We start from the raw sequence: 27952 nt of genomic DNA, 5'->3' as shown, positions 1-27952 counted from the left end.
TCATTGGGGAGACTCTCTCCATGCAGACACAGACAGATTTTGGTTGTGGCATTTTTGTGGCTATTTGGTTTGTTTGTGTTGGCACCTTTCAACACCCCTCATTATCACATGTATACACGCGACCACTCACTTACACTACTGACTGCTGACTAAACACACACTATTGTTAATTGTATTTACTTTACTTCAGTTAATAAATATATTTTGTTATTTTTTATCTCCACGTTGTCTCCCTTTTTGTTATGGGCTTCGAGCCGGTTCGTGACAACACAGAAATGTGTGGAGTTGGGTCGTCACTAGTTACCACAGCCACAAAGTCAGAAACCCTGCCTATTTCTACAATTTATCATAAGATGTGATTTTAAACCTAACCATAACCTTAACCACAATGCTAACCTTATGCCTGTCACCTCTGCTCCCGCTCTTCCCCCCCTGGTGCTTGAGGGTGCCAGGCTGCCCTGCATCACGTACTCCTGCCATCTGTTACGCACACCTGCCTTCCCTCGTCACGATATTGGACTCACCTGGACTCACTCATCATCTGTTAATTACCTTCCCTATATTTGTCAGTTCCCCAGCTCTGTTCCCCGCTGCTGCATTAATTGTTTTTTGTATGTATTAGTTTGCTGACGCTGTTCCTGTCTCGTTCTTTATTAAATGTTTGACTCCCCGTACCTGCTTCGTCTCTCCAGCGTCAATTCATGTGACAATGCCTATCCCTAATCTTAATTTAAGACCAAAAAGCCTATTTTTGTTTTCATGAATTTTTACAATATAGCAATTTTTGCTATGTGGCTGTGGAAACTACTGGAAACCCTGGAGTTGGGAACCCCTGATTTAAATCACTGTGTCACCGAAAAAGTACGTTTTGACCAACTCTTTCAAAGTCAGACTCAGTTTCGAGTTGCAGAGAGTTCATGCAGAGCGTTCATATACTCAATTTGGCACACGTTTACAATGAGAGACAAATACATACATGTATAATTTGCTTCTGATGCTTTAGCCTGGTCTCAATGAAGACCCTCACAGTACTGCACTGAATGCACAGACCTCACACTAAATGAGATTGATAGGCAAGGCCGGCCTGACTCACATGCGCATGCTGCAAGTCATGTAGCATGTTATTGAACACATAGGCCTAGACTGCTGGACTGGCCAATGCCTGGCTGGGCATTTTGCCTTTCGAGGATATTGAAAATGTGTCTATGGGATGGCTGTTCCATATGGATGGAACTGGGGAGAGCATAGAGGGATCAAAGAGAAGCATAGGTATTGTGCCCTGAATGCACCCTATGCCCTTTATAGTGATCTAATTTTGACCCGGCTTAGGTAAAAAATAACACACTAGATAGGGAATAGGGTGCAATTTTAGACACAGCTATAGCCTCCCCTCAGTGAGTCAGAGGTCTTCCCTGTAGTTTCCTATGGCCAGGCTCCACGATCCTTGCTCTCACCTGGATATGGGCATTCCTTCATCTGCTCTGCTCTCTCCCTCTCTCTCTCTCCCTCTCTCTCTCTCTCTCTCTCTCTCCCTCCCTCCCTCCCTCTCACTCTCTCTCCCTCTCCCCCAGCCCTCCCAGGACAGGGTAAAGCTCCCTGCTGGGGTTTCCACCAGACACAGGCTGGAATGTGACCCATTCATCAAATAGAGAGCAAATAAATCACAAAGCTACTACCGCTTCATCACAGAGAGCAGGCCCTTATCAGGGTGTGGCGTGTTGAATTAGACTGCAGAGTCCAGATCCAAGGCAAATCAGATCTGATGGTCCTATTGTCTGGGAGTGTGCCAGGCAGGCTCAAGAGGACAGTGGTAGAGAGTTAGTGTATTTGTTGGGAGGGAAGCGTCTGCTGCTGTGGTACAGATCCAGTTTCAGCACTACTGCATATTTGTTTGTGTTTTTACTACTACTTCTCGTTCCTGGTTGTGCGTGTGTACTGTAGCTTCCTCCCCTGTGAGATTTACGCTGTGAGACAGTTTCTTATTGGATTAGGCTGACTCCTTAGCAGGCGGGCAGGCTACAGCTCTAAAGGGCATTTTTGTCCATGGTGGGCTGGTCTGTGTTTCTTTCTACTCATATTAAAGAGATTCTTTGGTACTTTTGTATACTTTTTAGCCAGTAGTTCTGAAAGTAGCACTCACGAGCCAAAAGTGTTCCCAGAAAAAAGCTTACTACATCACATTTGCATTACGTAATTTGCTCTCTCTCTCTCTTAAAAAATACTTTTTTAGTCGCCAAAGTAGCGGAGCATCTCTTTAAGAACCGTAATAGGGAGGCTAGAGGCTGAGTCTGAGGCCAGTCGGTCAATCCCAGAGGCCTAGTTTCATGGTGTGAGAAGATTGGATTAGAACAGTTTGTTTCTATTAAAAGCCTATGGAAGAGGGAGCAAGCGATGTCTGTCTGTGTGTGGTCATTTTGATCAGGCACTTCAATACAGAGACAGCAGATTAACAGCAGGCTGTGTACTGTACTGTATGTGTAGGAACCCTATCCCTACTCTCCACACAACACAGGAGGTTGGTGGCACCTTAATTGGGGAGGACGGGCTCGTGGTAATGGCTAGAGCGGAATCAGTGGAATGGTATCAACTACATCAAACACGTTGTTTCCCTGTGTTTGATTCCATTACATTTGCTCCATTCCAGACATTATTATGAGCTGTCCTCCCCTCAGCAGCCTCCACTGCCACACATTGATGATTCATCATACCAATGGTAGTTGTCCCAGAAATGTTTTAATGTTAGATAATGTGTCTGCCACCTGGTATCTAAATAACCTGAACATTTGGTACAGAACACAGATTTCACATTCTCTACCATTTTAAACCTGGGGTATTTTAAGTAATGAGAGATCAGACAAAAAACCACTTTGACATTACTCTTTTTTTTAATTCATGTTTTTTCATCTGTGAAGTCTCGGCCATTATAAATCCATTGACAGATTAGACTGCTAAAAATAAGGGGGGACTTAGTGTGCAGCCTTAACCATAAACAAACAAACTGTAGTTTCTCCTCTGCCCTGTCTGCCTGTGTTTTAGGGAGTCATTTGTGGTTCGCCAGAGGTAGACCTCAGTCAGAAAGTGGCGGCGCGCCGCGGGACAAAAAAAGGACCGTTTATGTGTGAGTTAGAACAGTGGCCTTCTCGCAGGCAGACGGGCTGAGGCCAGGCAGGCATGTCCAGTCTGTGCGTGGGTGCTCTGGCTAGCCCACAGACTAGAGCTAAAATGCTTAGGATCATGCTCAGTCAGACACAGCGCATCAATCGTTACCTTCCAAGAGCAGTGCTCCCAGGTCGTCACTGGAAAAGCAAATGTCCCTCCGCCTGGTCCAACGTGTCATTTCAGCCAGCCTCTGACCCTCATCTGCAAATAACAACAGCCTGTGTGCGCTTTTTCTCCCCGAGATCCCTGTATCCAGAAGGAACACTGCATGGCCTGCTACATCAGTCAATGTTGGATTTTCTCTGCTCTTGACTTTTTAATGCTTATTTTTAAGCTGTGATATACGTTAGCACAGTAGGTTTTTCTTTACACCCACTGTGTATCGCCTTGGTTTCATCACACATGAAATAAATCATTTGAATGTGAGTTACATTAATTCCCCTACACTTGGAATGTCCTCCTCATTCACCTCTTTGTGTCGACCAACAACAGGAAATGTGTGGCCAGAAAAAGCACCTATAAAAAATAGAAGTTGGATAGCTTTAGTTGCATGATTCTGCAACTTTTTGGCATGAAAATCAGACAGAGCTCCTGTTCTTCAACAATGGAAGTAGTTGAAAGTGGCGGTGTGTCTGTGAAGTTATAATTACACTAGGCCTGAATGGGACTTCTCTCTCATCTGTTCTATTGAGTCATTGAAAAGGCCAGATTGTAATAAAATACTTTCACACTGCCATGGAATGAATAACTAACCATATTTGGTGGAGCTCTATTAATCTGTACAGTATCTCTACAACACACTATGCTCTGAAATGTATAGAAACCATTATTCATTTGCATTTATTTCAATATTTGTGGGCTGGATAAACCTCTTGAGGTGGAACATCTTGTTTTCGAGGGCGTCTTGAGAAAAATAGTTACATCACAAACAGAGTCAATATGAAAAACAACATAGCCTGTAGATACGGACCCTTTTGATAGAAACTCTATTGTACTCATTTCAACCAACCATTTTCAACCAGCCTCTTCTGCAATAGATATAGTTCTATAATGGTACAATCTATAATGGTTGACCCTCACAAGACCTTGGCTGCACTCACCTCTCTCTCCACCCCTCCCTCTCTCCTTGGTCTGGTCTGGAGGACTTGTTAAGATTCAGTGTTTTAATCAAGCAGAAATCAATAGCTCCAGAGATATATATTGATCTCTCAGGCCCAAGAGTGTAAGATTGGCCAGTGGCCCTGTAAACATTTGGCCAGTGGCCCTGTAAACATTTGGCCAGTGGCCCTGTAAACATTTGGCCAGTGGCCCTGTAAACATTTGGCCAGTGGCCCTGTAAACATTTGGCCAGTGGCCCTGTAAACAGGTGATCATGTAAACAGTACCTTGGTGGTATTCTACATTTTGTATTGTAGATATGTAGTGATGTAATAATGTTATATGATGTACTGTTTTATCTTTTGTTTTATATGTATTGTAAGTGCCTTAATGTGTTTGGACTCCAGGAAGAGTAGCTGCTGCCTTGGAGATCCCTAATAAATACAAATACAAATAGTTGAAGAAGGTATGAAGGGTAACATATGTCTGGATTAAGGTGAAGTTTAGATTTGAGCACCATTGATACTGGATAGCATTTGTCACATAGTAGCAATATCTGTCCATAATAAGTAACAACATGTGGTGGAGGAGACAAAACCACCTACCAAAACAATACTTCAACCAGTACTCATCTCAAAGAGCAATGGTGAGTGTTGCTCACATACATTACATTTGCATTGCTCACATACATTACATTTGCATTGCTCACATACATAACATTTCCACCTCTGGCAGTGATTGAAATGGCGTTATTGTAATCACGCTGATCATCACCACAGATACAGTCAGTGTTTTCTCCCTCAGAATATTTCCAAGTCTCTCACGTACAACAAGAGTGCATATGCTAATCAGTGGATTTCTCTTCTCAGTTTGAGTCACCTACAGAGTTGTCTTAACCCACACTAACCACAGCATGTGTCACATCTGTGCTTACTTCAACCATAACCTTTCAGTTCATGCCCTCTCAATGTATTTCAGACACACATGGGTTGTCTTACGTACACCTCCTATCTCCTTCTCTGACTGATCACATTTGGGTTGCCCCAACTTGACTGTTCTATGTCTGCCCCTCATTGACCTTATCATGACTGTCCAAGGCAGTGGTTCCCAACCTTTTTCGGTTGCTGTACCACCAGCTGAATGTTGCTCTGCCCGGAGTACCCCTGAAGTCCCCCCTCAGGTGCATTTTACCAGTAGACCTATGGTCGCATGAGTCTTCTCAAGTACCCCCAGAGGTCCAAGTACCCCTGATTGGGAGCCACTGGTCTAAGGTACGGGGATTCCATAGGAGGTGGTGTTACTAGTCGAGTCACCACTGTAGGAGGCCAAATCACGCAGATGTTGCATATGAAATAATACATCACTTGACTTGTGTGTACGATGAGTGGTGAGTGGTATAATTTATTATTAGAGGATTTGTTCATGATCTGTACGGCATTCATTTCACAACATTTAATCTAACCTACTATTCTGCTTGTTTCAGTGTGGACATGCAGACTCATTATCTCCAGTCACATACATTCACATGTGTTGCAGCCTCACCTCAGCTCCCAGATTAGCTCTCTTACACTCCTGTCAGGGTTTCTGCCAGCAGGTCATCTGACCTGGTATGGGCACTGGCAGACAGTCACTCTGTGTCTGTGTAATGTGAGCAAGGTCCCCTCAGCTTGGCCAGGACCAGGGACACTTCATGTGTTGGTATGTGTGACCGTGCTGCAACCCCCTCACCATAGCCAGCCACAGTACAACAGTCGTGAACTGACAGCAGCGGGTGTGCAGGCAGGCAGTGTATCCCTAGACAACCTTAGTGACGCACTGCACGACATCCATTTATGTGACCTGTCCAATTACCTTACAGCATAGTAGAGGGAGTGAGGCTGTGTGTGAGACAGTTCTACGGAAACTCTAGACAGGTTATCCAGTCCAGCCTGCTGTAGTTGTCTATGGTGGATCCGTCATTCTTTATCATTCAATTGGCATTAGTATATTAGTATAACCATGTTTCCTTTATTCTTCTTCTTGTCAATTTGATTTTAAGGAACACATTTTGCAGCTGTTGAGTTTAAAGAGGAAATTCTGCAGGGTGTCAATGTAAAAAAAAAAAATAGCTGACCCTTCCATTCACATTTCAAAACTAAAACTGTGGTTAAAAAGCAATAACTAAAGTCTTCATTAATGAATGTATATATAAAAAAAATTATGAATGAGTGATAGCCTTCACATTTTGGAGAAAGGACAATTTGTACAGTATGGCTCTCTTACTTCCTAGTGTATAATCTTGCTTATTGTAAGAACTGGGGTTAATGGGGCATAACATGACAACTGTAAATAACCATAGAAACAGGAAGGATTGTCATGTGAATTTTTTTCACCATGGTGGAGCTTTTGTCTGTGTCTCAAATGTTACCCTATTCCCTATGTAATGTATAACATAGGGCTCTGGTCAAAAGTAGTGCACTACATGGGGAATAGGGTGCCATTTGAGATGCACTCTTTGTCTGGAGCTCTGATTTCTCAGAGAAACGTATTATTTCTTTATGCTCAACGTAGATTAATTACAATCAGTCATCACCCTGAATGAAGCCTTTCATCTCTGCCTTATGGTTTAGCTTGGTAGCGTCTCTCTCTGATCTCTGCTGGGGATCTTGAACATGTCTGTGCTTTATAGTTCACACATCCATGTAAACGCTACAACTGAGAGAGAGCACTTGTATCTATTCTTACAACGCTAGATATCACACCTTCAAGGGTGCTGTGGTGTGTGTGAAAAGCTGCTTTTTCACTTCTATATCAACGGATGAATGCCCTCCAACGCACTCACACATACATGTTCACACCACACACACTAAACGACACCCTCAGCCTTTGAAGGCTTCCCGTGGGTGGTTCTGTGTGTCACCTCCTTCCTGTGAGAAGAGTTTCCATTTGTAGGTTGTTGTTGTTTGGTTTTTTCCATTAGTAGGTGAAGTTTTATTTAATTGCCAAATATCTCATCAACATTTTCATATTATTATTTTTTTTGTCTCTGGTTGATTTTTTTGGTGTTGTTTTGTGTAAATCCCTCCATCTGGCTCCTCTCCAACACTACCCATAAGCCCCTAGTACCCCCCCTGATGGTGAGGGTGTTTTGCTTGTTTCAGACCAAGCTGATGTGATGGTGAGGGTGTTTTGCTTGTTTCAGGCTGATGTGATGGTGAGGGTGTTTTGCTTGTTTCAGGCTGATGTGATGGTGAGGGTGTTTTGCTTGTTTCAGACCAAGCTGATATGATGGTGAGGGTATTTTTCTTGTTTCAGACCAAGCTGATGTGATGGTGAGGGTGTTTTGCTTGTTTCAGACCAAGCTGATGTGATGGTGAGGGTGTTTTGCTTGTTTCAGGCTGATGTGATGGTGAGGGTGTTTTGCTTGTTTCAGGCTGATGTGATGGTGAGGGTGTTTTGCGTGTTTCAGGCTGATGTGATGGTGTGGGTGTTTTTCTTGTTTCAGACCAAGCTGATGTGATGGTGTGGGTGTTTTGCTTGTTTCAGGCTGATGTGATGTGATGGTGAGGGTGTTTTGCTTGTTTCAGACCAAGCTGATGTGATGGTGAGGGTGTTTTGCTTGTTTCAGACCAAGCTGATGTGATGGTGTGGGTGTTTTGCTTGTTTCAGGCTGATGTGATGTGATGAAGTGGGTGTTTTGCTTGTTTCAGGCTGATGTGATGTGATGAAGTGGGTGTTTTGCTCACGTCAGAGTTTTTCTGTGGTTGATATGGCCCAGGTGCCTGTGGTTGTTGATCTTCAGCAGAAAGGGTTCTGTAATGATTGAACTGATCTCAGGAGGTGGAAGGGCTTTTAAACATCGACACAAGGGAGACGTGAGAGGAATTTGCTTGAGGTGCAGAAGTTAAGGTTAGTAGTTTGTGATACTCTCCGAGATTAGACACACAAAATAATGTACCCTGCGCTCATTACATTTTTACTGTGTAAATAACATAAAGTTGCTAGGTAAAATTCCGGTATCTGGATGTAGGGGATTACCGTATTCTTCTTGAAGACAGCCGTCGCCTCATCTACCTTCAAAATATATTTTTGTTTTAAATTTCCAGGTCAGAAATAAGCAGTTAATAATAATAATATTAATAATGTATTACATTTCTATAGCGCTTTTCATGACAATCTCAAAGCTCTAAGGTCTCTACTCTGTTTCTCTAGACTCTATAGTGTGATCACAGTGTCAATTTGATAGTTGACACAGAATATGATGCAACTGGGAACATTATTTACATTTGTGTCCATGCAGACCAGATAGCCCAGGTCCACAGGTAACTCAGTGTTTCTATCACATGTCACAAGTCTGTTACCATATAAGACAGTGTTATGACTCATCCTACTTTCTGTGGGAAGTCATGATTCATGCAAGCTGCAGCTTAAGCAGAAAGAGGCCTAAAATACTCTGGTATGCCGTCACACACACACACACACACACACATAGTGATACACACACAAACACACCGTACACACACACACACACACACACACACACACACACACACACACACACACACACACACACACACACACACACACACACACACACACACACACACACATATGCACAGATGTACTCAGTACTCAGCAACAGATAGTGAGACATAATAAAGTTACCCGAGTGAGAAGGAGAGTTACAGAATGACTGACCCAGTTGAGAAATCCATCTGAGGTAATACGAGCACGTTTGTCGATATTGTGTTTCCAGGCATGAGCTACATAAGGTGCATTTCTGTCAGGAAGTGGTTTTCTGTGTTGTTATTTGTTGGCAAGCCACATAGTTGTTGTCTCAGCACTGTCGTAAAGTAGATTTCTGCGATTAAAGCAATTTAAAGCTGAGCGATAGATCCAACCTCATTACATCTTGGTCTAAATGAGAGACTGCTTCAAAACATATTGTTACTTGTTACTGCTTGCGTTGACATACTCATTTGACTAAAGCCCTGTGCGATGGAATTAATGAGCTCTGATTTGATTCTCCATCATCATTAGAATGAATTTGATACTCTCAAGGAGAGTCCTTTTCCTCTGTAGGTAACACCATTAATTACAATCCCCATAATAATTTACATTTGCTGTTGCTGCACGATTATTTTCCTGCTGTAGCAAACTGGCTCAAATTAAGATCCTACATCTGCATACAGTACGATGTATGTTTCATTTCAATCAGCAGTTAGTGATGACTGATGAGTGAGGTCTCTGTGATGTGGAGCATATGGAATAACTACTCTGCTAGATACATGTGTAAGGAGCACAACAGCCTGCATGACCACCCTCATGTTTCACAGCAATACGTCAGCATTTTAACCTACTTTAATCTGGCTAACCGTTGCCATTGACAGTTCAAACAGACTATACTATTGTACACTGCTCAACAAAATAAAGGGAACACTAAAATAACACATCCTAGATCTTAATGAATGAAATAATGTTATTAAATACTTTTTTCTTTACATAGTTGAATGTGCTGACAACAAAATCACACAAAAATAATCAATGGAAATCCAATTTATCAACCCATGGAGGTCTGGATTTGGAGTCACACTCAAAATTAAAGTGGAAAACCACACTACAGGCTGATCCAACTTTGATGTAATGTCCTTAAAACAAGTCAAAATGAGGCTCAGTAGTGTGTGTGGCCTCCACGTGCCTGTATGACCTCCCTACAACGCCTGGGCATGCTCCTGATGAGGTGACGGATGGTCTCCTGAGGGATCTCCTCCCAGACCTGGACTAAAGCATCCGCCAACTCCTGGACAGTCTGTGGTGCAACGTGGCGTTGGTGGATGGAGCGAGACATGATGTCCCAGATGTGCTCAATTGGATTCAGGTCTGGGGAACGGGCGGGCCAGTCCATAGCATCAATGCCTTCCTCTTGCAGGAACTGCGTACACACTCCAGCCACATGAGGTCTAGCATTGTCTTGCATTAGGAGGAACCCAGGGCCAACCGCACCAGCATATGGTCTCACAAGGGGTCTGAGGATCTTATCTCGGTACCTAATGGCAGTCAGGCTACCTCTGGCGAGCACATGGAGGGCTGTGCGGCCCCCCAAAGAAATGCCACCCCACACCATGACTGACCCACCGCCAAACCGGTCATGCTGGAGGATGTTGCAGGCAGCAGAACATTCTCCACGGCGTCTCCAGACTCTGTCACGTCTGTCACATGTGCTCAGTGTGAACCTGCTTTCATCTGTGAAGAGCACAGGGCGCCAGTGGCGAATTTGCCAATCTTGGTGTTCTCTGGCAAATGCCAAACGTCCTGCACGGTGTTGGGCTGTAAGCACAACCCCCACCTGTGGACGTCGGGCCCTCATACCACCCTCATGGAGTCTGTTTCTGACTGTTTGAGCAGACACATGCACATTTGTGGCCTGCTGGAGGTCATTTTGCAGGGCTCTGGCAGTGCTCCTCCTGCTCCTCCTTGCACAAAGGCGGAGGTAGCGGTCCTGCTGCTGGGTTGTTGCCCTCCTACGGCCTCCTCCACATCTCCTGATGTACTGGCCTGTCTCCTGGTAGCGCCTCCATGCTCTGGACACTACGCTGACAGACACAGCAAACCTTCTTGCCACAGCTCGCATTGATGTGCCATCCTGGATGAGCTGCACTACCTGAGCCACTTGTGTGGGTTGTAGACTCCGTCTCATGCTACCGCTAGTGTGAAAGCACCGCCAGCATTCAAAAGTTACCAAAACATCAGCCAGGAAGCATAGGAACTGAGAAGTGGTCTGTGGTCCCCACCTGCAGAACCACTCCTTTATTGGGGGTGTCTGTTGTCTATTCCATTTGCACAACAGCATGTGAAATGTATTGTCAATCAGTGTTGCTTCCTAAGTGGACAGTTTGATTTCACAGAAGTGTGATTGACTTGGAGTTACATTGTGTTGTTTAAGTGTTCCCTTTATTTTATTGAGCAGTGTACTTTTCACTAATTGTTTTCTCTTAGAGGGTGAATCCCTATGGTGTTCTTACTATTGATTCACATGCTGAAGGTTATAGCCCTCTGCCTGCCTCTATAAGACATGAACTACCTTAGTTGTTAACAAGTTGGATTGTACAGATCTAGACAAGTCCCCCAGTGCTACGGCAGTGTGCAAAATCAGATGAGATCTCCTCCCCTCTCCTTCCTTCTTTCTTCCATCTCCCTCCTCCTCTCTCCCCTCCTTCCCTCTCTCTTCTTTCTTCCCTCCTTCACAACCATCAGAAACAGAGCGGATCCCATTCCTCTTTGGTCAGCAGGCAAGAGCTCCAGCGTCGGCTCTGCAATAGTGATGGGCATTCCGAGTCTTTTCAGTGAGCTGGCTTATTTGGCTTCAAAATGACCTAAAGCTGCAATATGTAACTTTTTGGGCGACCTGACCAAATTCACATAGAAATGTAAGTTATAGATCTGTCATTCTCATTGAAAGCAGGTCTAAGAAGTGGTAGATCTGTTCGATGTGGGCTATTTCTATGCTTCCCTCTCAAGTTTTATTTTTGCATCTTTTACTTTCGGTTTTGTACACCAGCTTCAAAAAGCTGAAAATACAATATTTTGGGTTATGGAAAAAGTATTTCACACCGGTTTAGATGGTACAATTATTTTCTTCAGTATAGTTGCTTGTTTTGTCACATAAACTGAAATTAGACAAACTATTACAATTTTAGCAACCAGGAAATGAAAGACCAATTTTGCCTAATGCATCTTTAAAAATCATCCTAGAACCATGGAAAAATTGCAAATCTCCAACATAAAGCCCAAAAGGTAGGCTACCATTGTGTCAGATCGTGAAATGCTTATTTACAGTTGATGTCGGAAGGACCTTGTGAAGATGCTGGTACAACAGGTACAAAAGTATCTATATCCACAGTAAAATGAGTCCTATATCGACAAAACGTGAAAGGCCACTAAGCAAGGAAGAAGCCACTGCTCCAAAACCGCCATAAAAAAGCCAGACTATGGTTTGCAACTGCACATGGGGACAAAGATCATACTTTTTGGAGAAATGTCCTCTGGTCTGATGAAACACGGAAGTTACATTTACATTTTAGTCATTTAGCAGACGCTCTTATCCAGAGCGACTTACATTTTCTTTTTTTTTCTTTTCGTACTGGTCCCCCGTGGGAATCGAACCCACAACCCTGGCGTTGCAAACACCATGCTCTACCAATTTAGCCACACAGGACAGCTTAGAGAGTAACACTGTGTACTACACCTGCCCTAACCAGGTCTGAGTAACACTGTGGGCCACACCTGCCATAACAAGGTCTGAGAAACACTGTAGGTCAAACCTGCCATAACCAGGTCTGAGTAACACTGTGGGCCACACCTGCCATAACAAGGTCTGAGAAACACTGTAGGTCAAACCTGCCATAACCAGGTCTGAGTAACACTGTGGGCCACACCTGCCATAACAAGGTCTGAGAAACACTGTAGGTCAAACCTGCCATAACCAGGTCTGAGTAACACTGTGGGCCACACCTGCCATAACAAGGTCTGAGAAACACTGTAGGTCAAACCTGCCATAACCAGGTCTGAGTAACACTGTGGGCCACACCTGCCATAACAAGGTCTGAGAAACACTGTAGGTCAAACCTGCCATAACCAGGTCTGAGTAACACTGTGGGCCACACCTGCCATAACAAGGTCTGAGAAACACTGTAGGTCAAACCTGCCATAACCAGGTCTGAGTAACACTGTAGGCCACACCTGCCATAACAAGGTCTGAGAAACACTGTGGGTCAAACCTGCCATAACCAGGTCTGAGTAACACTGTAGGCCACACCTGCCATAACCAGGTCTGAGTAACACTGAGGGCCACACCTGCCATATCCAGGTCTGAGAAACACTGTAGGTCAAACCTGCCATAACAAGGTCTGAGTAACACTGTAGGCCACACCTGCCATAACCAGGTCTGAGTAACACTGTGGGCCACACCTGCCATATCCAGGTCTGAGAAACACTGTAGGTCAAACCTGCCATAACAAGGTCTGAGTAACACTGTAGGCCACACCTACCATAACCAGGTCTGAGTAACACTGTAGGCCACACCTGCCGTATCCAGGTCTGAGTAACACTGTAGGTCACACCTGCCATAACCAGGTCTGAGTAACACTGTAGGCCACACCTGCCATAACCAGGTCTGAGTAACACTGTAGGCCACACCTGCCATAACCAGGTCTGAGTAATACTGTGTGCCACACCTACCTTAACCAGGTCTGAGTAACACTGTGTACCACACGTACCATAACCAGGTCTGAGTAATACTGTGTACCACACCTACCATAACCAGGTCTGAGTAATACTGTGTACCACACCTACCATAACCAGGTCTGAGTAATACTGTGTACCACACCTGCCATAACCAGGTCTGAGTAACACTGTGTACCACACCTACCATAACCAGGTCTGAGTAACACTGTGTACCACACCTGCCTTAAACAGGAAAACAGGATCTACTCGTTTCAGGCTCTCATCCATTGAAAAGCAACGTTACATTTTTCAAGTGTGAACATGGCACACTCCCGTCGTCTAACAGAATCTCTACATTAATATTTAAAGTGCTGGCAGCCTACTGGTCAAAAATTAATAATTTGCTATTTTTGTTTTTGCTCTTGCTCGGGATCGAAGCGTAGGGACATACAGTGAAGGAAAAAAGTATTTGGTACGTTTGCCCACTGACAAAGAAAGGATCAGTCTATAATTTGTTTATGTTTATTTGAACAGTGAGAGACAGAAAAACAACAAAAATATCCAGAAAAACACGTCAGAAATGTTATAAATTGATTTGTATTTTAATGAGGGAAATAAGTATTTGACCCCCTCTCAATCAGAAAGATTTCTGGCTCCCATGTGTCTTTTATACAGGTAACGAGCTGAGATTAGGAGCACACTCTTAAAGGGAGTGCTCCTAACCGCAGCTTGTTACCTGTAAAGAAGACACCTGTCCACAGAAACAATCAATCAATCAGATTCCAAACTCTCCACCATGGACAAGATCAAAGAGCTCTCCAAGGATGTCAGGGACAGGATTGTAGACCTACACAAGGCTGGAATGGGCTACAAGACCATCGCCAAGCAGCTTGGTGAGAAGGTGACAACAGCTGGTGCGATTATTCGCAAATGGAAGAAACACAAAAGAACTGTCAATATCCCTCGGCCTGGGGCTCCATGCAAGATCTCACCTCGTGGAGTTGCAATGTTCATGAGAACGGTGAGGAATTAGCCTAGAACTACACGGGAGGATCTTGTCAATGATCTCAAGGCAGCTGGGACCATAGTCACCAAGAAAACAATTGGTAACACACTACGCCGTGAAGGACTGAAATCCTGCAGTGCCCGCAAGGTCCCCCTGCTCAAGAATACATATACATGCCCGTCTGAAGTTTGCCAATGAACATCTGAATGACTCAGAGGACAACTGGTGAAAGTGTTGTGGTCAGATGAGACCAAAATGGAGCTCTTTGACATCAACTCAACTCGCCGTGTTTGGAGGAGGAGGAATGCTGCCTATGACCCCAAGAACACCATCTCCACCATCAAACATGGAGGTGGAAACATTATGCTTTGGGGGTGTTTTTCTGCTAAGGGGACAGGACAACTTCACCGCATCAAAGGGACGATGGACGGGGCCATGTACCGTCAAATCTTGGGTGAGAACCTCCTTCCCTCAGCCAGGGCATTGAAAATGGGTCGTGGATGGGTATTCCAGCATGACAATGACCCAAAACACACAGCCAAGGCAACAAAGGAGTGGCTCAAGAAGAAGCACATTAAGGTCCTGGAGTGGCCTAGCCAGTCTCCAGACCTTAATCCCATAGAAAATCTGTGGAGGGAGCTGAAGGTTTGAGTTGCCAAACGTCAGCCTCGAAACCTTAATGACTTGGAGAAGATCTGCAAAGAGGAGTGGGACAAAATCCCTCCTGAGATGTGTGCAAACCTGGTGGCCAACTACAAGAAACGTCTGACCTCTGTGATTGCCAACAAGGGTTTTGCCACCAAGTACTAAGTCATGTTTTGCAAAGGGGTCAAATACTTATTTCCCTCATTAAAATGCAGATCATTTTATAACATTTTTGACATGCGTTTTTCTTGATTTTTTTGTTGTTATTTTGTCTCTCACTGTTCAAATAAACCTACCATTAAAATTATAGACTGATCATTTCTTTATAAGTGGGAAAACGTACAAAATCAGCACGGGATCAAATACTTTTTCCCCCACTGTAATATTGATCTCTATCCGGGTGAAAAGGCTCTGGGTACATTTGTTGATTGAGTTGGGCTTTAATGAACTCCGGCATAGCCTGACTTGTCTCTGTGTCTGTCTGACACCTCTGCAACCCTTCTCTGTGGCCTGAGGAGACCCAGAGTTAAATACAGCTATACATTGTCTTCTTATAGCCACCCCTTCTTTACCAGTGGCGGTCGATTCCATTTAAGATGAGCATTTCCTTATTTCCTTCTATTTCAGCATATTGGATGACTGCCCTTTATATTCCATTCTACCAGTTCAATGAACCAGCGATATGTTTAGGCTACTACATGATACTTTGATTTTCCCTATACCTATCATGAGGTTTCTACAACCTAGTCTATGAATTAATGTATACAACATAGGTGCACACAGGTCGAGAGCAAAATTTGAGGTGACAGACAGTGACACATGGACACATGGACAATGACACATTCAATACTGCTTTGCACACTCTTGCCTGCATCTAACTGATCTAGGTGTAAACATCAGTCCAACAGTTGCAAACATGAGTTTCTATTGGACAAATTCCGGTATGTTTATCCCTGTTTCGTTCTGTTTGCTTCTGTTTAAGAAACGTTTTTCAACGGAATCGGCAGAATGAATACACCCCTGATCACGCGTAAACACAGTTCACTTTCATAGCAGCCACATTGTATTCCTTCTAACATCTATGCACTCTGCTCCTCTCAACTTTTCCCTTTGCTTGTGGACTTCAATGCACAACACATCAGCTGTCTGTGACCAGGTGAAAAAACCTTTCCAAGCCAAACCATATCATAACCGCTTACCGCTACACACAGCCTACATTGTTGTCACCATATTAGATAAAGTAACATCATAGTCAACATAGCTAACAGAACTAACGTGTTAGTAAACCTGCTAAAATCATGCAGTACAGTGTACAGTCAGTAAGCAGTTTAGCAGTTTTACCGGCATGTTCCGGTGGCAATAAATTAGTCAAACTAAAAGCTTACCTTGACTTGGAAGAGTTCCAGTGTTGGATAGTCATACTGTAGCCAGCTAGCTAACATAGCATCTGTTTGAGCCAGTTGTTTGAGTAGGCTAAAGTAGATAGCTGCATTTGCTAGCTAAGTAAGTGAAACTGGAAAAAAATTATGAAATATAGTTATCTCCCTCTCTCTTGCTTCTCCTTAATTTTTGAATAAAATTAATTTGTTAAAAACGGTTAAACTATTGTCTTTCTCTCTCTTTGAGTCAACTACTGCAGTGCTAGCTAGCTGTAGCTTTCAGTACTAGAGTGATTCTCTGGTCCACTGATTGTGTCGACAACTTGTCAGTTCATGCTGCAAGAGCTCTGACAGGTTGGAGTACATCCTCCAGAAGTTGTCATAATTACTGTTTAAGTCTTTGGAAGGGGGTGAGAACCATGAACCTCCTAGGTTTTGTATTGAAGCCAATGTACCAAGAGGAGGACAGAAGCTAGCTGTTCTCCGTCTACACCATGGTGCTACCCTACAGAGTGCTGTTGAGACTACTGTAGACCTTCATTGGAAAACAGTGTGTTTTAATCAATTATTTGGTTACATTAATATATTTAGTATAGTTTTATCTAAAAAGGATAATTTTTTTTATAGTGAAACATAAAAAAAAAAAAATGAAATTCACTGAGGAGGATGGTCCTCCCATTCCTCCTCTGAGGAGCCCCCACTGTTCAATACATACACTACATGACCAAAAGACACCTGGTCGTCGAACATCTTATTCCAGAATCATGGGCATTAATGTGGAGTTGGTCCCCCATTTGCTGCTATAACAGCCTCCACTCTTCTGGGAAGGCTTTCCACTAGATGTTGGAACATTGCTGCGGGGACTTGCTTCCGTTCAGCCACAAGAACATTAGTGAGGTTGGCACTGATGTTGGGCGATTAGGCCTGGCTCGCAGTCGGTGCTCCAATTAATCCGAAAGGTGTTCGATGGGGTTGAGGTCAGGGCTCTGTGCAGGCCAGTCAAGTTCTACCACAACGATCTCGACATGTTGTGACCTCTATTACCTAATGCATCATAGATTCAGCATAAACTCTCTTGTGTAAATTATCCTACAACATAATTTCACAAGTTAAAAATTATATTAATATTGCTGACTATCAATGACACCTATGTGCTCACTTAAACTACTGTCTGTTATTTATATATCTAATCAAATGTATTTATAAAGCCCTTTTTACATCAGCAGATGTCATAAAGTGCTTATACAGAAACATTGCCTAAAAACCCAAATAGCAAGCAGATGAATACCAATATACCTTTGTATTATTTATTTCTATTTTAGGGAAACACATCTGCACAGACGCTGTCACCAGCTTAATAACAGCTCTCTGCCCAGCCCTCTCAGGTGTCTGTCTGTCTGTCTGTCTGCGCCTCTCAATGATTTAGTTTAATTAATCTACTACAATTAACTTACCTAAAGCCCCACACCAAAACCCTTAACAGGCTGAGGAAATAATGACATTGATGGCCAAGAGAACACGTACTACATGGATTACTACGTCGTCGCTTTCATTCCAGTACATGACTTTTGAAACAGTTGAACAATTACACATGGAGCCCTCCAGGTGGTTGAATAAGCAGAATTCTCTAATATCCTGTGGGAGGGAGAGATCTGCATGAAGAGAAGCATGCAGGAGCCTGAGACCATTGAGATGAGGAAATTGCCACTTAATGGGAATAGTCATCTGGGTTGACTTTCATGTTGAAGTGAGTGGAGGGCTCTGCTCCCTCATTTTAGAGAAAGTTCAAAGATGAATGTAGACATTTATAGGAACATACAGCAGGCAATGGGGGCCACACATGTTTGTCTTTCTGTCTGTTTGTCTGTCAGTCATAGGATGGTGCTGGGCGATGTTTATGGTATATTGACAGGGGTTGTCTATTTCCCCCAGGCAGACATTTTTTCAGTTAGTGGTTTTATCACCTTTAAAGCCATTTTTGACATTGACTGCCTTAGCTGTCTGTTTGACATTACCTCTCCAAGCACATTTGTTATCGCTAGCGACTTAATTTGGTAATTTACAATTAAAGTCATGCTCATCCTCGGAGTAGTTACAGGCATCTGGCATCAGGCCTCCTGTCCTAATGGTACACACTACACAGTAACGCAATGTTCTCTCCCATTACTCGTAGTCTTGCTAGTATTCAATACATACTGCTCAGGAGACTTGGTGTGCGTCCCAAATGGCACCCCTGGTCAAAAGTGGTCAAAAGTAGTGTACTATAAAGGGAATAGGGTGCCATTTGGGACATAATCCTAATAGTATTACAGCAGCAGACATGGCTTGTTTACTTCCAGCAAATGCCATCATAGAGAGAGAGAGTGATTCAGATTTTCTGATTAGAAACTATGTTACAATTTAAGTCATACACATCCTCGGAGTAGTTACAGACATCTGGCATCAGAACAGCCTCTAATGTTCCACTGTGTTGTCTGTTAAGATACCTCACATCATCCTATACTCTGTGAAAATGGCTGGAGAGAGAAAGGCGTGTATGTCTGAGGAGGAGTGCGTAGTCATGGCATCCAGGGTGTACATGTGGGAAGGGGGTTCAGTCGCTAGTAGATGATGCCCTGTTTCTGAGTTATGTGAGCTTTCTGCAGTCATGAGGGTGGCGCTTTATGCTTTGTTTTGTTCCGCACTGAGAGAGAGAGAGAGAGAGAGAGAGAGAGAGAGAGAGAGAGGCCAGGTGTTGTTGGTAAGGAGCCCCTCATTTCTCCCCTCTGCTCCCCCTTCTCTTCACGTCAATCCCCTCTCTGCACATGCCTCAGAGACACAGAGAGAGGAGAGGACGTCACAGAGCCCATCATGATGCTCTTACACCCCCTCTCCTCCAGGGTCCCCTAAGCTGAAACGCATCATAATGCCGTATCGTAGGTGACTGAAACCATCCACTAGTTTTGTCTGTGTGTGTGCGTGAGTAACCCCACTGACCCCATTAACCCCACTGAGCCTGTGGGAGGGGAGGTGACTGGGTTCTACTGGCTAGGCTATAACCTCTCAGCTGGTGGTCTACTATACATAGTGACTAAGCAGCAGTGAGTGAAGGAGTCAGTCAGTTGGATGGACTGAGGAAAGGCTTTTACAGTCAAGGTGCAGACGATCCACATACAGACCACGAGTCCATTCATACAGTGCATGCAGGCGACAGCTAACTGCAATCATAAAGGCGTCTGCAGTGAATGTATTGCCAGTGGCTGGTGGACGGTGACAGTATGGGTCTTTGATGGTAGTAGTTCCTGTACAGTATAGACACATTGTAGTAGCACATTCAACATAAATAAGCTGTGTGTGTGTGTGTGTGTGTGTGTGTGTGTGTGTGTGTGTGTGTGTGTGTGTGTGTGTGTGTGTGTGTGTGTGTGTGTGTGTGTGTGTGTGTGTGTGTGTGTGTGTGTGTGTGTACTTTGTACGCTTGTATGCATGTCTTTGTTTATATACTGTATAATATTACAGCCATGATGTGTAAAGTGTAAAGAGCTGAGAACTGACTCCTCTCCAGCCACGTTAGTGTTAATCAGTGTTGGTGCTTCAGGAGAATAGAGCTGTGCCTAGGCGCAGAGTCAGCTCTGCTGATGGGTTTGTCGGAAACGTATTACCACACTACTGCGTTTTTGATCTGCACAGGAGTGTTAGTCACAAAGCAGGTTAGCTGCATCAGTTAGTGCAAAGAGCTGCGGTAGAAACAAAATGAACGTTGAAAAAGAAAAAGAGCTTTGCATCCCTCAGCAATTCTAATCAGAACGCGACCATAACCAGCTATTTTGTGGTGCGTGTGTGTGTGTGTGTGTGTGTGTGTTTGTGTGTATCATCCCTGTATTTTCCCTTCCCCGCTGCAAAACAGACTTCTGAAATGGAAGCAAGGCGAACGCACATTCCAGGGTTAGAAATAGCATGTTTGGATTGTTATGAACCTTGCAACCACATCTGGAGACATTATTCTTGGAAGACAGGTCATTATCCTGCCAAGCCAACTGAGAAATGTATGGTGGAAAAAAAAAAAAACTGAACAATAATTGGGACCGACCACTCAGACAACCACTGTAAATGTCTGGACAGTGGTTGCAAACCGGCCCCCGCATGGCCGCACCAGCCCTATCATACCACAGCAAAACATATGAGGGCCTGCAATAATGGCTGGTATAGTAACAGCAGTGAGATCAAATGAGGTTTGTTTTAAACCTGGAGAGGTAAGGGCCAGAACTCTCTCCCTCATGTAGTTGATGACTACATAGTTTGCACTGGAGTTATTGAGGTGTAAAACCTGAGAACTGTCTGATTCTCATTCCTGGTAGGAAATGGACATAGGTGATATTTCACTACCCTGGCAGAGCAGCAGAGTAGCGTTTTCCGGCCAGTCCACTTCCATTTACAAGACAGGAGTTTCCATTTTCAACAGAGACATTTCTGTTTGCAGGGGGGGGAAGAAGCCTCCATTCTCACCAGTAGTGTCGTCGTCCACTGAGGTGAGGCGGTGTGTTAGAGCCATTTTACTGATGTTATATTCAGCTGTCTGAGTGAGAGCCAAGACTGCTCCAAATGTGGCACAGTGTCTGACAGTCAAGGAAAGCATTGCCTGGCCGGTCACTAGGGACTCCTTTTAATGTGACTGATCACTACATGATCACTAAGTTATCTGTGTTTTACGTGTAGAACCACGAATGAAGTAGGGGTTGACGAGTAAGCAAACCCAGGCATAAAAGAGAGTCAGTTATAGAGTGCCTCCGTATGATTTATCTGCAGAAGGATAGCTGAAAGATAGTTGAATTCCTATCTATCGCCAGTGGTTGAGCAGAGGGGAAAATTGGCCTGACACTGACTTCATGGAAATGTGCTGTCAGTTCCCAGAACATAGCTTCTTAAGTGTGTTTTGAAGAAACTATGGAGTCATGCAGCTCTGATTTACTAAGAACAGCAAGCCCTGCGGATGTGAAAACTCATTATGTGATGGAAACAAGTCCGGCAGGCTCTATCTGTGTTTATTACTTGGTTTCTATAGCAATATGATCATTAACAATATTCTTCAGTGGTTTCACGTTTAAAGGGATACTTCAGGATTTTGGCAATGAAGCCCCTTATCTACTTCCCCAAAGTCAGATCAACTTGTGGAAACCATTTTTATGTCTCTGTTTGCAGTTCGAAGGAAGTTGCTAACTAGCATTAGCGTGATTTCTGACTTTATTGTAACACACATGCTAGTAGATAACATAGAATGCCAGTCATTGCGCTAACACTAGTTAGCATTGGCTCGCAAAACTACCTCTAACTTCCATCCTACAGGATGCAGACACATAGAAATGGTATCCATGAGTTCATCTGACTCTGGGGAAGTAGACAAAGGGCTTCATTACCAAAATCCCGAAGTATCCCTTTAAGAGTCACTTACTCAATAAAGGCAGAACATTGGTACAAACATGTGCTGTTGTCGTAGTGTTGTAAAGTAGTGTTTCCCAACCCTGGTCCTCCAGTGCCCCCAACAGTACACAGGTTTATTGTATCCCTGGACAAACACACGTCATCACACTCATTGAGGGCTTGATGATTAGTTGACAAGTTGAATCAGGTGTGCTTGTCCAGGGTTACAGTAAAAATGTGTTTTGTTGTCGGTACTGGAGGACCAGGGTTGGGAAACACTGTTGTGAAGGATCCTTTTTTGCAGAGAGAACCAGTCCTTTCAATTCTCCCTGCACTGTGTGTATGTGGAGCACTGATAAGATGAAATGCTTTTAAATATACATTATGCTTTTCTTCCTTTAGTACAGCCTAAATGACTGTGGGTGGAAGCGCTTGACTGCAAGGACCAAAGCCAAATATCAGGCTTCTGGGGGATTAAAGCAACATAAACAACTGTATAGACACTGTTTTCCTTTACACAGTTTACACAGTGCTGGCGAGGAGGCTTGAGTCGAGTTTGTATGACTGGTGTTCATTCTTCTCCTGTTTGAGAGTCTTATTATTCTGTGCTGAGTGTGCTTGAGTGGCACTCATACAGTCCCTCCCGACCTTCTTAGATTAGGAGTCTGAGGACTTTCTTCTCTGTCTGTCTCTGTGAAAGGATGCCACCTTTTAGACAGGGAGTGTGTGTTCTGTTGTGCTACTGTATCAGTGTCTGTGTGCATAGGGTATGCAAGCTGTTTTTTTGTTTGCGTTGTGATGTGTGTGTGTGTGTGGGGGGGGGGGGGCTGTGTGGGCTGTGTACAGGAACATGAGTCTATGTGGAGGTGTGTGTATGTGGGAGGATGTGTGTTATTGCTTGTGTGTTTGCATGCAAGGGCGTGTATGAGTGGGAATGTGTTAGGTACTTGCGGTTTGAGAGTGTGTAGCTTTGTGTGTTGAGTGTGTATATTTCCTGGCTATAAGGGGTGTTTGAGAGAGTAAAGCTGAGCTGAGCTGAGGCGGTCTGATCTGGTCATGGTGTATGTATTCAATCATGGGGCTGACTGTGTTTGGGGCTGGTGAAGTAGGCTGGGCTGTGGGAGATGAGGAGAGGCCCGCTGATGTCAGCCCTGCGGTATGCACTAGCTCACCAACAGGGCCCGCCACATTAATCTGAAAGCTGACCCCCACCCTCCTCCCACCCCGTTGTGCTTCTATTTCCAGGGCGTGAGCGGAATGTCCGTGGATGAGAAGCCTGAAGCCCCCATGTACGTGTATGAGTCGACGGTTCATTGTACCAATATCCTCCTGTGCCTGAACGACCAGCGGAAGCAGGATATCCTGTGCGATGTGACTGTCCTGGTGGAGGGCAAGGAGTTCCGCGGCCACCGGGCCGTGCTGGCCGCCTGCTCAGAATACTTCTTGCAGGCTCTGGTGGGACAGGCCGAGAATGACTTGGTCCTCAGCCTACCTGAGGAGGTATGTATCTACTGTATAACAATTGTGCTTAACCTCTATAACACCTACTGTATAACATATAGTATTAAGAACAACATCTTAGTTTTCACACCTGGTCGAACACAGTCAGACATTCACTCCAATCTGGTTCTTTTGACTGTTTCATCATCAGCCTGTTTTTATCACTATTCACTTCATAACTTCTCAGTCCAATATCAACTCTCTCTTTGCCATGAATGGTGTTGAGATGAACGGTGTCAGGGAGGATATAAGACATCCTAACAGTGTTTTAATTTAATCTGTGAGGTCTTACAGCTGACGAGGAGAGAGGGAGATGTGCTACTGTAGCGACGGTGATAGTGAGACCATGTAGAACCATGATTACCAATTATCACCTCTCCCTCCACTCTCAGCTCTCATCAGCTCCTCAGCTCTCTGTAGTAGGTAGCACTTTTCTCTGTGACTGACGCAATCTCCCTCATGCAGCCAACACTTTTCTTCCCCTTCCCAGCACTCCTGTCATTCCAACCTCACCCCTTCAGAACCCCCCAACCCTCACCACCCATAGATGTGTCATAGTGACAACAATTCTCCACTGACATATTGATGTCACACACTCACACATCACATACACACACTTGGCCCGCAAAACTGGGGCACGCACCACATGTGAAGGAGCTGTGTGGTTCCGAGCTGTGTGGGGTTGAAGCTAGCATGCATTAATAATGTAATGCCTGTCCAAAGACTTTTACTGTTGCCTCGATAGCTAGAAAACAAGTCACCATCACTCCATCTCTGTGGAAATCTCTCCTGAAAGATCAATCTGTTCCTGTCTTATGTAAAATTAACATTGTGTGTTGAGTGAGATACTATGGGTTATTCCTGGGACTGGCTCTGTGACTATTCTCAGTTAAACCAGAAATAAAGTTCTGGGTAATTGGTCAGATGCTCGATTAAGTTCTGGGTCCATATGTGTATAGAGAAGAGATAGAACACGGATCGGAACCAGAATAAAGAGCTCCATCCTCCCTCTTTGCAAGTTATAGGAAAGTCTATGGACCAAATGTCCCCTCCCCTTCCAAAATTCTAAAGACGCTAAAACCTGCGAAATTGTGATTTGTACAATTTACCGGAACTAATGCTGCTCGGTATCTCACCCATCCCGTTGTATCATGACAGATCTACGGTACCATTTATGTTTACGTAGTCTGTCCATGAGAGATTACTCTGCGACACACCAAAGCAGGATCCCTTTCATTTACTCTTTCTGCGTTATGCATAATGCATGAGAGGTTGTGTGTTTCAGGTGTGGAAAGAGTCATGTTTCAGAAAGAGCCTGTTTCTTTAACTTCCCTGGGCTAGGGTGGGACGCTTGCGTCCCACCCTAGTCAACAGCCAGTGGAATCGCGTGGCGCGAAATACAAATACCTCAAAAATGCTATAACTTCAATTTCTCAAACATATGACTATTTTACACCATTTTAAAGACAAGACTCTCGTTAATCTAACCACATTATCAGATTTCAAAAAGGCTTTACAGCGAAAGCAAAACATTAGATTATGTCAGGAGAGTACCCTGCCAAAAATAATCACACAGCCATTTTCAAAGCAAGCATATATGTCACAAAAACCAAAACCACAGCTAAATGCAGCACTAACCTTTGATGATCTTCATCAGATGACACTCCTAGGATATTCTGTTATACAATACATGCATGTTTTGTTCAATCAAGTTCATATTTATATCAAAAACCAGCTTTTTACATTAGCATGTGATGTTCAGAACTAGCATACCCACCGCAAACTTCCGGTGAATTTACTAAATTACTCACGATAAACGTTCACAAAATACATAACTATTATTTTAAGAATTATAGATACAGAACTCCTTTATGCAATCGCGGTGTCAGATTTTAAAATAGCTTTTCGGCGAAAACACATTTTGCAATATTCTGAGTACATAGCCCGGCCATCACGGCTAGCTGTTTTGACACCCACCATTGGGGCTTACCAAACTCAGAATTACTATTAGAAGAATTGGATTACCTTTGCTGTTCTTCGTCAGAATGCACTCCCAGGACTTTTACTTCAACAACAAATGTTGTTTTGGTTCCAAATAATCCATAGTTATATTCAAATAGCTCCGTTTTGTTCGTGCGTTCAGGTCACTATCCGAAGGGTGCAAATTTGCACCGAAGGGTGCAAATTTTCAAAATATTCCATTACCGTACTTTGAAGCATGTCAAACGCTGTTTAAAATCAATTTTTATGCTATTTTTCTCGTAAAATAGCAATAATATGCCAACCGGGCGATGTTGTATTCAAAGGCTGAAAGAAAAAAATGGAGAATTCTCATGAACGCACATCTCCAGTGTCACTGTCCCCAGGCTGACCACTCACAAATTCTCCTGCTGTTCTTCGCCCAGAGACAGCAGACACCCCATTCCACTTTCTGGCACCTTCTGAGAGCCAATGGAAGCCTTAAAAAATGTCACGTTACAGCAGAGATGCTGTATTTTCGATAGAGATGCAACAGAAGGACAACAAATTGTCAGACAGGGCACTTCCTGTATGGAATCTTCTCAGGTTTTGGCCTGCCATATGAGTTCTGTTATACACAGACACCATTCAAACAGTTTTAGAAACTTTAGTGTTTTCTATCCAAATCTACTAATTATATGCATATTCTCGTTTCTGGGCAAGAGTAGTAACCAGTTTAAATCGGGTACGTTTTTTTATCCAGCCGTGCAAATACTGCCCCCTAGCCCCAACAGGTTAAAGTAACTGTCCTGTGTTTCCAGGTTTCTATGAAATATGACCTATAATTCATTATAGTATGAGTTAAATAGTTTTCCTTCCAACTTTTTCTATTAAGTATCTTAAAAAACAGCTTTTCTGTGTTGGAATGGTGTGGGCGTTCCTCAACTACAGAATGGTGTGGACAAACATTATTTGGGTATGAGTTAACAGAATATGAACTTTTAACATGCTTTTCCCTAAATAAACATTATCTTAAGTAGGGAAATATATTAGGTCTACTGTATAAACTGGGTTGTAAAGCAGTTATTAAATAGCTCCGTCTAAGAGATGGGTTGATGAAGGTAATGGTTAGTCTGTCCTTTGGTGGGATGATAGTGTCCCAAATGGCACCCTATTCCCTATATAGTGCACTACTTTTGACCAGGACCCACAGGGCTCTAGTCAAAAGCAAGGGTTGGAACCAACATTTTTTCCAATTGTTTCGTTCTGAACAGAATAACTATTTTTTTTGTTCAGTTCCACTGTTCTGGCCAGCAAAATACAGTTCTGAACCAGTTCAAACCCCCAAAATATCGCTCCTTTCTGTTCCTTTTTAACCTGTGAAATCAGCGTTTTTATACATTTAGCAAATTCAATTACTTCACCAATTAGTGTGGATAGAGCAGACAAGCCAGTTGTTTACATGCATGATGGAAAGACAAGTGTAGCCTATGGTGCAAGATTTGACAGAAATTTTGCTGGTGGGGAGAGAGCGAGAGAGGGTTGAGGAGGAGGCTTGTGTAACGGCTGTCGGGAAAGAGAGTAGACCAAGGCGCAGCGGAGTTAGTGTTCATCATGATTTTAATTTAATAAAGAACACTGTACAAAACAAGAAAACCGACAGCCAAACAGTCCTGTCAGGTGCAAACACTAAACAGAAACAATTACCCACAAAACCCAAAGGAAAAACATGCTCCTTATGTGTGACTCCCAATCAGCAACAACACTCTACAGCTGTGCCTGATTGGAAGCCACACGGCCAAAATCAATGAAACAAACCAACATAGAAAAATGCACATAGAACGCCCACCCAATGTAACACCCTGGCCTAACCAAAATAAAGAACAAAAACCCCTCTCTATGGCCAGGGCGTTACAGCTTGAAGTGCTGTGCATCTTGTTATGACATGAATTATCTGAATTAGGTCCACAGAATTATACCTACAGAGGAGTGGCTTCTATGAAGGAACTTTGAATGTCCTTTCAGCTAGCTAGCTAACAAGCTTGAGCTAGCTATCTATGAAAAGCTTATGTGCAGAACGGCAACAGAACTAGAAACACGTCGTACCTTTTTGTAGTTAATAAATCCAATGTGAAATGTGATAACTAAGCCTATAGTATCCTTAACTAGCATAGAAAAAAATGTATCCATTCTTCTCTAGCTAATTACAAATCTCTCTCCCTAGCTTCTGAATCATGATTGTAATATCAGTACACTAGCCTATGGTAATGTCAGTACAGTAGCCTATGGGAATGTCAGTACAGTAGCCTATGGTAATGTCAGGACAGTAGCCTATGGTAATGTCAGTACAGTAGCCAATGGTAATGTCAGGACAGTAGCCTATGGGAATGTCAGTACAGTAGCCTATGGGAATGTCAGTACAGTAGCCTATGGGAATGTCAGGACAGTAGCCTATGGGAATGTCAGTACAGTAGCCTATGGTAATGTCAGTACAGTAGCCTATGGTAATGTCAGGAGAGTAGTCTATGGTAATGTCAGTACGGTAGCCTATGGTAATGTCAGGATGGTAGCCTATGGTAATGTCAGTACAGTAGCCTATGGTAATGTCAGT

The 27952-nt window shown here is 43.6% G+C and overlaps 1 protein-coding gene across 2 annotated transcripts in view; it reads left to right on the top strand.

The window, feature by feature from the left end:
* LOC106571332 (transcription regulator protein BACH2) overlaps window positions 1-27952 on the top strand; it is a 107047-nt gene that overhangs the window by 44588 nt on the left and 34507 nt on the right. The window contains exons 1-2 of one of the 2 annotated variants that reach the window (XM_014144277.3): window positions 6669-8145; window positions 23128-23382. In XM_014144277.3, coding sequence (XP_013999752.2) covers window positions 23140-23382 — 243 coding nt within the window. In that variant the 5' untranslated portion in view covers window positions 6669-8145; window positions 23128-23139. Of the gene's footprint in view, window positions 1-6668; window positions 8146-23127; window positions 23383-27952 lie in introns of those variants that run through there. The other variant, XM_014144275.3, reaches the window with a different exon arrangement.

Source organism: Salmo salar, chromosome 15 (assembly GCF_965601325.2).
Source record: "Salmo salar chromosome 15, fSalSal1, whole genome shotgun sequence".
In the NCBI taxonomy this organism is placed as follows: Eukaryota; Metazoa; Chordata; class Actinopteri; order Salmoniformes; family Salmonidae; genus Salmo; species Salmo salar.
Note: the sequence above shows the minus strand (reverse complement) of the source record. Positions and strands in the feature narration are given on the sequence as shown.